The 12,262-nt window shown below is 41.3% G+C and overlaps 1 protein-coding gene across 1 annotated transcript in view; it reads left to right on the forward strand.

The window, feature by feature from the left end:
- The window catches only part of si:ch211-286b4.4, a 51,678-nt gene that overhangs the window by 32,334 nt on the left and 7,082 nt on the right, over window positions 1–12,262 (forward strand). Inside the window, exons 65-88 of the mRNA XM_044202591.1 lie at window positions 59–256; window positions 561–740; window positions 899–1,090; window positions 1,678–1,827; window positions 1,947–2,050; window positions 2,248–2,450; window positions 3,575–3,795; window positions 3,962–4,084; window positions 4,204–4,368; window positions 4,586–4,737; window positions 4,954–5,122; window positions 5,321–5,429; window positions 6,133–6,269; window positions 6,508–6,633; window positions 7,273–7,452; window positions 8,153–8,377; window positions 8,522–8,648; window positions 8,817–9,016; window positions 9,128–9,340; window positions 9,522–9,667; window positions 10,236–10,363; window positions 10,535–10,679; window positions 11,741–11,873; window positions 12,042–12,200. Coding sequence (XP_044058526.1) covers window positions 59–256; window positions 561–740; window positions 899–1,090; window positions 1,678–1,827; window positions 1,947–2,050; window positions 2,248–2,450; window positions 3,575–3,795; window positions 3,962–4,084; window positions 4,204–4,368; window positions 4,586–4,737; window positions 4,954–5,122; window positions 5,321–5,429; window positions 6,133–6,269; window positions 6,508–6,633; window positions 7,273–7,452; window positions 8,153–8,377; window positions 8,522–8,648; window positions 8,817–9,016; window positions 9,128–9,340; window positions 9,522–9,667; window positions 10,236–10,363; window positions 10,535–10,679; window positions 11,741–11,873; window positions 12,042–12,200 — 3,885 coding nt within the window. The remainder of the gene's footprint in view (window positions 1–58; window positions 257–560; window positions 741–898; window positions 1,091–1,677; window positions 1,828–1,946; window positions 2,051–2,247; window positions 2,451–3,574; window positions 3,796–3,961; window positions 4,085–4,203; window positions 4,369–4,585; window positions 4,738–4,953; window positions 5,123–5,320; window positions 5,430–6,132; window positions 6,270–6,507; window positions 6,634–7,272; window positions 7,453–8,152; window positions 8,378–8,521; window positions 8,649–8,816; window positions 9,017–9,127; window positions 9,341–9,521; window positions 9,668–10,235; window positions 10,364–10,534; window positions 10,680–11,740; window positions 11,874–12,041; window positions 12,201–12,262) is intronic.

Raw genomic sequence — 12,262 nt, forward strand, 5'->3', positions numbered from 1 at the left:
TGTACAAATTCCCTTGCCCTCTCTGAAGATATCTTCGCCGTTTGAATGTCTTTGCCAGGCTGGTTCCAGGATTTATCAGGCCAGAGAGAGTGTAATCCCTGTCCTCCTGGGTTCCACTGCCAGTCTCTAAGTCCTAGCCCCACCAGCCCTCTGCTCTGCCCAGCTGGCTACATCTGTCCCAGGGAGAGTCCAGACAGTCAGCCTCTCCCCTGCCCCAAAGGCACCTATAGCCCAAGCCAGGGTCTCACCACCACAGGTAAAAGCCCAGAAAAAAAAGAATTACCTTGCACTTTTCTGGCTTTTTTCATGTTTGAAAAGAAAATAATTTAAAGACTGATTAGGAGAGTAAATTCCTTGTTAAGGCAGATGTTTTTTGGTTTCAAGACTTGTGAAACAATGTTATTTTTCTTGAAATGATCTTCCTCTATTTAGTTTTCTTCAAGACACTGACACTTCTAGCAGTGTGCAGCCATCTCAGAAACATGGTGATTGATCTCACCTGGCAGGTAGCTTGTTTTGCTGTTTGGACTAAGGTCAAAACTGTCCATCTGTGTTTGCAGGTGAGTGCCTAATGTGTCCAGCGGGTAAGTTTTGTGGGTCTGAAGGTTTGGTTGAGCCTTCAGGATCGTGTGCTGCTGGGTTTCTTTGTCTGATGGGTGCCACAGTGCCAAACCCGACTGACAACAGAACTGGATCTCTCTGTCCACCTGGGATTTTCTGCCAACAGGGGCTAAGAGCAGGTAGATGGAATAAAAGACACCAAAAGTCCTTGGATGATAAAATTAATGTTTAGGTTTCTCAGTAAGTTTCCATTTTTGAATTCAATTTCTGCTGATTTAATGAATTGTACAAAAGATATCCTCCATTTCAATGTGTTGTTTTTCATTTTGTGCTCTAGGTGATTGCTGGGCAGGGTTTTATTGTGGCTGGGGCTCTAGCAGAGCAGATATGACTCTGTGCCCAGCTGGTTTCTTCTGCCCCAGTGGAACACCAGTCCTCATGCCTTGTCCTGCAGGAACATTTAGCTCTGACACAGGCAACACACATCAAGACAACTGCACCACCTGTACCCCTGGATACTACTGTCCAGGTGGGAAACATGGGTTGTCCTAGAGTTATCTTCCGCAAGAAGAGCGAGAGAATTTTTCTACATTCAACATTCAACAATCATACAGAGAGGAATCCACTTGAGAGTAATACTTGGGGGTTAGAGATTGTTATTTACTTTCCAGCAGTAGTCACAATATATTAGCATGCATTACAGCCAGAGGACATGTTTTTAATAAGTTGTTTTAATAAGGGACACATCTATGATCACAGACATGTTGAAAGGACACAAATCATTGGCTAGCTAGCTCATATGTTCACTTTTTAATGAAAGCAACAAATTCATACTGATTCTATGGGGATTTTACAAAGTCATTCTGGGAAGCACATTATTGTACTAATTGAAGCAGAGCAGATACATCTTGAGATAAAATGGGGACAGCTCTCTTTATCTCAGCTAATCTAACTGACAACTGATTTTACAGTGTCAGAGTGTCCATTTCTTTAATTATGCAGCTGTATCTTTTCAATGTCAACGACTTTAGACATTCCAAAGTTGTGGAAATGCTGTTCATTTTATTGGTATCATCAGATATCACCTGTGTATTAATTCTTCTTGTTGTGGCTCAGTTGAAGGTACTGTACAGCCTGCACTGTGTCCCGATGGACACTACTGTCCTCCAGGACTGACTCTAGGACTGGAGTTCCCTTGCCCATCTGGCACTGTGCAGAGTCAGCTCAGAGCCTCTAGTCCTGATGCCTGCCTGCCCTGCCCTGCTGGTATGGAAAGGATTAGAGTTTTGTTCTGCATCATCATAACCTAATTAAATCTAAAAAAAACTACTCAGTGTGTTTCAAGTCTTTATGATGTTTACTTATTCTGTTGATGTTTCCTGCAGGAATGTTCTGCTCTCAACCTGGTCTGTCCCAGCCAACAGGACTCTGTGAGGCAGGATACTATTGTCCTGCTGGATCAACCAGCCCTAACTCTACTGAGTATCAGGTGTTGTTCTTATTTTCTGTTGCCTCTGTTGGTCTGTTACCTGGTGATACCATGAATTTCACTGAACACATTTTTGCTCCCCATCTTGGTCACTCCATAAGCTTTTCTTGCATCAGTGTATTCTTAGGAAATGATGCCATCAAAAGAACAAATGTCATGAGTGTTATCACATTTTTATTTTGTCTCCTTTTTCTCAGGGGAATTCTACCAGCAGCCATCTTTGTCCTTCTGGCCACTACTGCCCGTCTGGCACTGGCTATCCACTCCCCTGCCCCAGAGGCTCTCTTTCCATTTCCCGAGGACTGAAGGGTGATGACGAATGCCCACCTTGCCCCTCTGGACTGTTTTGTGACAGGCCCGCAATGGCAGAGCTCTCAGACGCTCTCCCATGTCATGCTGGGTAAACACTTTGGCTCTTCTGCTTTTTCAGTTTTTAATCTAACCACACCCTTTTTTTTCCCATAATGGGTATTATTTATAGTTTTCACTTGACTGTTCTCATCTAACCTTAAGAGAAAGTAGTCAAGAAAATGAGCTTTGCTTTGAAATCGCTTTTCTCTTAAAAAAAGAGAAAATTATCATTCCCAGTCTTTCTCTCCCTGTTTCAGTCTTCCCCTAATGTCTAATGCAAAGTGTTCTTACTTTGTTCCTTGAAAGTAGTTGTGGTTGCATTTGGTTGCAGATATGCTCTGCAATAAATACTCAGAGATAAAACCCACTTCAAAGCACCTGTAGCACTTCAGTGTGTCTGCCAAGGGTTCAGAATCTGAGTTTATTTCTGTTCTGTTTGTAAGCTGTAAATAAGAAGATCGGAGAAGAATTTGACATGGGGAGGTAGAATTGAAATTCAGTGCAATTTAAATACATTTTAACCATAAAGCATGAGTTTTATTGTGTCTGACATTAATCACTGCCAGTTATTAAAACATTTTTTTTATGGAGACATGCTATACTTAGCAGCTGATGCTGCTTACTTCTGAATAATTAGAACTGAATAAGTATAATTTCAAAGTATAACTGTAAGTGTAATGGTAACTGCATTAGCATTAAATATTGTGTGGTGTATTTCATACAGTTAAAATTGTCAGTACCAGCATTCTTGAGATTATTCTTAATTTTTGAATGAAATGAACTCTCCTGAGTGAAAATGTAGTAATTTCAGTGTCAATACATCAAATCAGGTTGTCTAAATGCTGTAAAATACAGTCATTGTAAACTAGAATGTTGCCCATTGAAAATCTGCCATAATAAAGTACTTCTTGGGGCACATCCTAAGAGCTGTGCTCTACCTAAAAACATAATTTACCACTGCAAAACCAACAATTGTAATAACCTTCATTTGAAATTTGAAGTGGCCTTAACTGACTCCTATTTTCAAGACTTTCACATGTTTTTCTAAAATTGAAAAAATGGATTGGAATTGGTAAATTATATTTCTTCACTGAAAGACTGTTGAACCTCTCCAATGGCAGCTTGTGGCAATATTTGTGATATGAAGTTTGTTGTCCCTGTTTACGCCTACAGGTATGTGTGCCTGGGTGGCAGCTCCATTTCCACCCCGTCTGATGGTTCCCATGGCTACCTCTGCCCTGCTGGCCATAGCTGTCCTGTTGGCTCAGCAAGTGAGGTGCCCTGTGAGCCTGGCACTTACAGTCCTGCGCCTGGAGCAGCCCACTGCATAATATGCCCCAAAGGGACCATGTGTTCCTCCTCAGCCACTCAAGAGCCCTCTATCTGCCCAGCTGGTGAGGATGGTGAAAATAAACTTTGGAATCTACAGTATAAATCAGATCATTGACCCTTTTAAATATTGTTAAGTACTGCCCAGTGGTCAAATTTCTAATTCTACAGTAATTATAAGCAAATATTTAAGTGCTCTCTTCCTAGGTAATTTTTGTCCTGCTGGGACAGCCCTGCCTCATCCCTGCCCTTTAGGGACTTTCAGCACCCAGACAGGAGCCTACTCCCTCTCCGTCTGCACACATTGTCCCTCTGGAGTGTACTGTAGCTCATCTGGAGCCTCATCACCACAAGGTGACCAGACACAAAGATATTTGGAGACATTATTTTAGCCTTTCAGCAAAATGTACGCACCCTTGTACTATTTAAACTATTTAGTAACAGATTGATAGTGTCTTTGTATTTTTGTCTAGGTTCTTGTTTGCAGGGTTATTTCTGCCAAGGTGGAGCCATGGAGCCAACACCGCAAAGCTCTGACAACTTCCCCTGGAATGGCCCTTGCCCTGTGGGCCACTACTGTCCAGCAGGGTGCCTCTCCCCAATTCCATGCCCTCTTGGCAGTATTCGCAACACCACCGGTACACCTATTGTTTACACTCATCATGAAATGGCTTTTTTTTCTGTTGGAGTCACACCATCGCATGATGAATTGAATAATTTAATATCCATATTATATCTTTAGTAAGGAGCTTTCATTTGCATTTGAAAGAGGTCCTAATGGCATCTCTTGTTCTCTGCTTGTCTGATCTGCATCACTGTATTACTTCACTGTTATCTATTGTCCTCCTGTCACAGGAGGTGTGTCCATGGAGAGCTGCTCTGCCTGTCCTGCAGGTCACTATTGCTCCACTGAGGGTCTTGCCAACCCCAGTGGCCCCTGTACAGCAGGTTTCTACTGCCCGTTTGACTTCTCTTCAACCACTTCATATGCTTTCCTCTGTCCCAAGGTAAGGGTTATTCTTAAACTCGTTCATTCTTTTTCTCGCTGTATTCCCTCTCTTCCACTGAATTCCCTTCCCTGCTCTTCCCTCTTCCATTGTTCTGATTGTTTTCATGACAATATCTCTCCTAGAGAAGCTCGTGCCATGTTGTTTATTATTAATGTCCTGCTGCACTGAATGCCTCCCCTCAGATGCACCTTTGTCATTTCCATTCTCTCATAGGGCCACTACTGTCCAGAAGGCTCTGCCCTGGCCCTGCCCTGTCCCACAGGACAGTACCAGCCAAACCCGGGCTCAGATAGCTGCATCCCATGCCGACCTGGATTCTACTGTGAGGAGGCCATAGTGGGAGAGCCATGGCTCTGCCCACCACACTCATTCTGCCCTGCAGGTACTCTAAAAGGACAATTTTGACTACAAAGGATCGCAACTTTAATATAATTTATGTATAACCTTATAAACCATCACAAAGAACACAAAAGACAATTCAAAATTCCCTCTCAAAAATATAAAACATATACCTTTGTAGTAATTACTATGGAGTAAATCACGCTGTCAGTCTCTGTTCTACTGCATCTTTTTTTTTCAGGCACCATGGTACCTCAGCCCTGCCCTAATGGGACATACACTCATTCAAGCCAGGGAGGGCTACAAGAAGAGAGAGAGTGTTTACCCTGCCCTCCAGGGAAGTTCTGCAGGTACATTGGATGCATCACAGCCCCAGTGTATGCATGCACAAGTTCACAAATTTGAGCTTGTCGTACACTCACATACATCCAGTAGGCGATTTGAGGGGGGGTGAGAGGGGATGCCATCCCCCTTGTTAGCAAAATTACCAAAATGCATCCCCCTTATTAACCTGCCATCCCCCTCTCCATCCCCTAGTAGCAGGGGAGAGAGTGCAGGGGCAGAGGGGTTGTTTAGCTGAATATGTTAGTCTAGTCTGCCTGACTCATTAATCCTTTATCTGACTGAGTTTTGTGTATCTAATCTTCAAAACGAAGTGGGAATCCCTCTGTCCTCCCTGTTAAAAAATAACAAAGTGCCTACTGCATACATCCAATACACATAAACAGACATGCACACAGACAGACACACAATTACACATGCTCATCTCTGCTTTAATTATACTCACAATTAGCAGAATGCAGGAATATATCATGTTCAGTCACGGTTCACTGAACAGCCAAATTAACACGATTGAAACATGAATATAATAAATGTAGATATGAGTATGGGAGGTGAAAATGTTATAAATTATGTAAGTGTCATTCTATTTATCTAATGAAGCATACATTTTAGCGTCTTCTAAATGTTCTTGTGTGTATATGTGTTTCTGTGTTTATGCAGTGAATCTTGTGGTTTTGTGGATAAACTTAACTGTGTGTATATTTTCTTCAGGGCTGGTAAGATCCAGGGTGTGTGTGCTGCAGGGTATCTTTGTGTTTCTGGGAGTGCAGATTTCACCCCTCAGGGACCAATGTCTAACTTGACCCAGTGCCAGTGGGGCATGCAGTGTGCTGGACCATGTCCACCAGGTACAAAACATAAGTTATTAAATAATAATAATAATAATAATAATAATAATAATAATAATAATAATAATAATAAATAAATGCTACCAGTAATTGATATTTAGTTTATATACACAGATTTTCATACTTTATTCTTAGATTCTTTGACTTAGATTAGGTCTTTCCAACTTGTGGAGTTAATCATTTTATTCTTACCTATTTAAAATAAATTGTTAATCCCTGTAAATATTATTTATTCCAGGTTTCTACTGTCCTGAGGGCACAGAGGAGGCTGAGTTGTGTCCTCCCAACACTGTCAGAAGCTCCCCAAGAGGTGCCAGCCTACAGGACTGCTTACCCTGTCCACCTCAGCATTGGTGTAAACCTGGTATGAGCTGATAATGGTTTGAGTGGTTAGAAGTGTTTTTGGTGCTACTGTAATCAGGTTTTCAATGTAAAAATACAGAATAAAGTATAAATTATGAAGAGGCTTTGTTTTTTAGAAGCGATGAAAAGGAATGGCTGAGTCTGAGACATTGATTCAGACAAGACAATCAAAGCAGGAAGAACATTGTATAGTTTAGGAGCTCTGACAGTAATGCACTGGTAATCTTTTCTTTGGCCTAGAGGAGCAGTTTTCATTCCTGATGCTTGGGAAGCAGCACATTGCTTGCTTGCTATCCTACCAGGTAGTTAATTGCAGTCATTGTGTGTCTCATGTGTAAACTGAGTACAAGTAGATACCAGAGGGATCCTAGGACTGGGACTACAGCTAAAACCACAGGCTGAGAATTAGAAACAGCCTTGAGAATAATGACGGGAAATGACTAGAAAGCCTGGGCTCATGAAGGGTTAACAGGTCAGAAATGTAGCCAGGGGCAAGTGCTTGATGAGCCTTAAAAGTAATCAATAAAGTATTGAAATAAATTCCTCAACTGAGTGTAACATGTGGCATAAAACAGTCTCACCATAAAAATATCTGAAACCCTTTTTTCTTCCAAAAATGTTTGCATTTGTTTGTTTGCAGGAGACCCAGTCCTTCATCTTTGTCCTGCTGGTCATTACTGTGATGGTCTGCCTGACAGTGACTTCAGTGGAGGGACAGGACCCAGGCCATGTCCTCTGTACACCTATCGACCTTCCCCTGGAGCAGGCAGCAAGGGTGATTGCCTGCCCTGCCCTCCTGGTTCACAATGTAACAGCACAGGTCTGACACTGCATCTGACATAACAGACCACAACCCACTAATTAAAAATATTAGCTGGAATTACATATATAAATGTAACAGATTCCATAGGTTTCCATTAAAGGTGCTTTCCCCCCTTTTCATTCTGCTATATCCTGTACCTACTGTATAATGAAGTATAAAATACACCTTAATACTCCTCTCTCTAGTGGGTTTGAATTTACATTTGCAAGGACAGTTCAACATTGTCTTTCTAGGTTGTATTAATTTCAATATGTACACACACTATTATACCAGTGCCTGAGCCTGTGTCTGCGATAAGAGTGAAGGAGGTATAATGTGATTGAAGACACTGAATTTAAAACTCCTAGATACCTGAGGCTACAATAATGATTGAGTGGCGGATTTACAAAGAAAAAACTTTTTTTCTAATCTCCCTCAAAAATGAAACCATATTGTTACTTTATCTAGCGGATGATTCCCAGCAGATGGTCTCCTTCCTTCTACTCCCTCTGGTTCTTTGTATGCATAAATAAAAGCTTCTTAAGTAAAGTAGTAATGAACTTCACTTATGAACTTCTCTTCATTTTGATAAGCTTAATGATTCAGGTGTTTTTTTCATTTAAGGTCCTGCTCAATGGGTGTGGAAGATGATGCAGCAAATTTATTTCTACTGTGTGTGAAGTGATGAATAGGTTTTTCAGAAAACTGTTTTTCCCAGGGCTTACAGACTACTCCAACAGTCCCTGCCCACCTGGTTTCTGGTGCAGCGGGTCTGGACCCCCCATCCTCTGCCCTGCAGGCACCAAGAGGCCCCTTCCTGGAGCTGCTGCTCCCAGCCAGTGTGAACCCTGTGCGGGGGGTACCTTCTGCCCAGATCCTCGGGCTACAGGAAAGCCCAATGTGGAGGGGATCCCCTGCAGGGCCTCTTATCAATGCCCTATGGGTAGGCTTATCAACAGTTTATAATGTTAGCACAATATATTAGATTCTGTATGTGATGACTTTGAGCCTTTTATTTTAATAAATGCCTTTCTCCCTAAAGACAATAATGAAGTTCTACTGTAATGAGTTTTTGCTCATAATCCAGGTGCAGTCTCAGAGAGGCTGTGCAGAGCTGGCTCTTACTGTGGACCTCAGACTGCTGAGCCTCAAGTCTGCCCTGAAGGTTATTTTTGTCCTGAGGGATCCCATTCCTACCACACCCCCAAACAACTGTGAGTGCATGAAAGGTCCAATATCCTAAAACCTGTTATGAAAACACGTTTGTAAGATGGAAATGAGAGGCTTTAAATGTTGAAATGATGAAAGCTTAATGAGTTTGGACTGTGTCTACACAGTGCTGGTTAAAGCTTTATAAATAACCCTGTTACTATGTCCCCCAGCTGTCCATTTCCCTACTACTGTCCAGGCAACAGCTCTGCCATGAAGTCCTGCGAAGGGGGTTACATGCCTGTCAACACCAGCGGGCTCAGAGGATCCAAAAACAGCTGCTGTAGTGTGTGTGAGGGGGGTACCTATCGTCCGTACTTCTCCCCCATCCCACAATGCCTTCCATGTCCACCAGGATACTTTTGCCCCCCGGGTACTTGACTCACCACTACAAATCATTCCAGATCTCAATTTATGTGGACAACATTTGTTATTTCATGCCAAATAACACCAAATAAAGTGTGAATTTATCTTAATTCAACAGGTACAGACCACTACAAGAGTAACCCTTGCCCTCTTGGGTATGTCTGTCCCATGGGATCCACTCAACCAATACCTTGCCCCCCTGGCTCTTTTGGTAACTTCACTCATGCTGAGACATTGGGTGACTGTCATCCATGTCCAGCTGGCACCTTCAACCACCTGACTACTCAGAAGGCCTGCTTTCCCTGTGGCAGCTCCTCCACCTCACCAGCAGGTTAGATACTATCAGATGTTTCTAGATAACTCAGATCACATTAAATGCTTTTATCTGAACAAATAGTATGTTTATTTTATCTTTTGTAAGTTAAGTTACAGTTTCAAAAGAGTTGTTCATCTGTACAGGAAAATATCTCTGTTGATCATATTGGCATGCCGTGTCACACCTGTTTCCTCAGGTTCTTCTTCTTGTACCTGTATTGGTAAGAACCGTGCATTCCAGCACTCGGATGGTTCATGTTTGTGTAGAACTGGTTTTGTATTCTACAATGAACTGGATTTCAAAATCTCTACCTTTGACAGTCAATTGGACTGCCAGCCTGAGGTCAGTAGCAGACATAAATTCTGGAATAAAGTTTTTTTTTTTTTTTTTTTGCTATCAGCTATTGTATCAAATGTCCACAGTCTTTGGACAGTTCACCCAAATATATTCACTTCCATCCAAAATGATTTTTGTTACGTTTGAATTTGTAATTTCTTTCTTTCAAAAGTTTTCATGGAAATGCAATGGAAGGTGTGGATTGTTTGAAAGTCTGCCAGACAGACAGATCTTCAAAGTCAAATTGTGAATGGAGAGGTGTTTAGCAGCCAACTCGCAAGTGTTTGATGTTTGAAGTTTCCCATACGCATTTGAACAACCACCCCCCCACCCCCCACCCCAGTGTTCACCACCACAAATAAATTATAAACTGACCTGATTGCAATGATTTTACTTTAGAATTAGTTTTTTCAAAAGATTTGGAAATCAGTATAGCTGTGTAAGATGGGGAAAATACTTTTGTACTGTTTTCAATCATGAATGATGTAATGACCAGCAAGGTCTGTATGTTTGAAGTCCTTTTAGATGTCTATGTCTGTGTGTGTGTGTGTGTGTGTGTGTGTGTTTGTTTCAGGCGAACAGACGGTGTGCCACAGGACAGGTACGTCTGGCAGCATCCAGAGAGTGTGTGTCACCTTCCCTCCACTCCTGTAATATCACCTGTGGACCACATGGAGGAACTCTGGATGTGGAAATGGGCATGTGAATGTCACTTATATTTTTCGATTCAACAAGGTCCTTCAAAATACTTAAAGTCACTTACTATTTTAAAAATGACCCTGTAAAGACTATATGTAATGAAGAAATTAATTATTATCTGGTAAATAGCCCTATATGCTGTCTGTCTCTATCTGCCTGATCCTGATGCCCCAGCTGCCAGTGTGAGCGATATGTGTCTGCTGAAGAGCTTTGCAACACTTCCTGCCTTTCCAGACTGCCTCAGCTTTCTGCACAGTTCTTGCCAGATGGACAGCTGCTGCTCAGCCTCAATGAAAGAGACCGCATGGTCTGGGCCAGGGTAAGGGAGAGGTGACAGGGCCATTGACAAACTGATGATTGGCTATACCTTACAAGATTATGGATTTCTTATTTACCTTATACTTAACAATCAATTACACTAAATGTGTGTGTGACAGGAAGGATTTTCGGAAGCTGCGACCACCAGATAAAAATAAGCACAAATCTAACATTAGTATTGTACTGATGCAGCCAAGAGACGTTTTCAGACTGTAGAGTCTAGCTAGATCGATAAGTTGGCAGAAAGCTTGGCGTAGCATTTATCAGGGTCTCGGCCAGTCTGAGTCTCAGCAGGACACCTGGAAAAATGTTGCAGCTGCAGAAATTTTGATATCATTGCAATACAGCGAAGGGAAAGTGATAAATAATAAACTCCTCTCTCCATGTAAGAAAATGTATTTAGTAGTTCAACAACATAGCTACTTGGTCTCATAATTTTCCACTAGTTTCATCATCTATGAATGTGCATATTTTGTGTGTGTTCACTTGAGTTGGTTTAGTCCTGTTCGGAGATATTTAGCAGTTTGGAGATATTTATCATTTTTACACAACTGTTTGTCTGTGGAATATAATTTTACCACAACAGTCTTTACGGTCTAGTACAGGACATTTAGCAACACTTTAAACCATTTTGTGTTTAAAATGTAACTATCATTTTACCATAATCTACATGTTTAGCCATGGAAAACACAATTTAAATGTATAAAGTACAATTATTTAAAACATACATCAATACACATATTGTATGACAACAACAAAGCCTCTTACTCTAAAGTCAGCACTGTGTATACCAGATTCAGTAATAAGAAAAATATACTGCATATCTAGTTAATGTAATAACACAATATGCCACAGTTGTTCTTTATATGTTATTGGTTCTCCAATATGGTGAAAACACTCAAACTTTAGTGCAGTGCCCATGTGCAAAGGGATGCCCTGTCAGTTTTATGAGAGAAGGCAACTCAAAATTAGTTAACGATATCTTGTCATTGTTTCTTGAATTTATGTAGTATACTCTGGTATAGTGCAGTTCTTATTGAGCTTGTTTCTGTTTAATTCCAGACTGTAATGAATGTTTTAGGACCAGATATCCACACAAAGAGTATTGGTAAAATCCAATTGGTCCAGTTTGACTCTGAAGGAGTGTTTGGTTGGATTCCCTCACAGAGCAAACTTATCCATCAGTTTCTGTCAGGTGACTAGACTTATCTTGTCATATTAATTGTTTTTCTTTTTCTAATGTCTCTAATCAACCCATTTGATTTCTGTATCCAGTATCATCTTAAAGGAAAATAGTTGAACATTTAACTTGATTGTTTGAACCCAGAGCATGTTAATTTAACACTGATTTACCTCTACTCAGAACCAATAGAACTCCTAAAATCAAGACCCAGAAAGTGGAGAGACACAGAAGATGATGATGATTCTGCCGACTTAGCTGTCCTTCCTCGTATCCCCAACCCCATCACATGTCTGTCCGCTGGTGACATGCTAATTTTCCATCTCACCATCAACCACACAGGTACCACTGATTTTGTTTACTTTCATGATGGTTTTATCATGTCAGTTATAAACACTGTAATA

Source organism: Siniperca chuatsi, linkage group LG7 (genome assembly GCF_020085105.1).
Source record: "Siniperca chuatsi isolate FFG_IHB_CAS linkage group LG7, ASM2008510v1, whole genome shotgun sequence".
NCBI lineage: Eukaryota > Metazoa > Chordata > Actinopteri > Centrarchiformes > Sinipercidae > Siniperca > Siniperca chuatsi.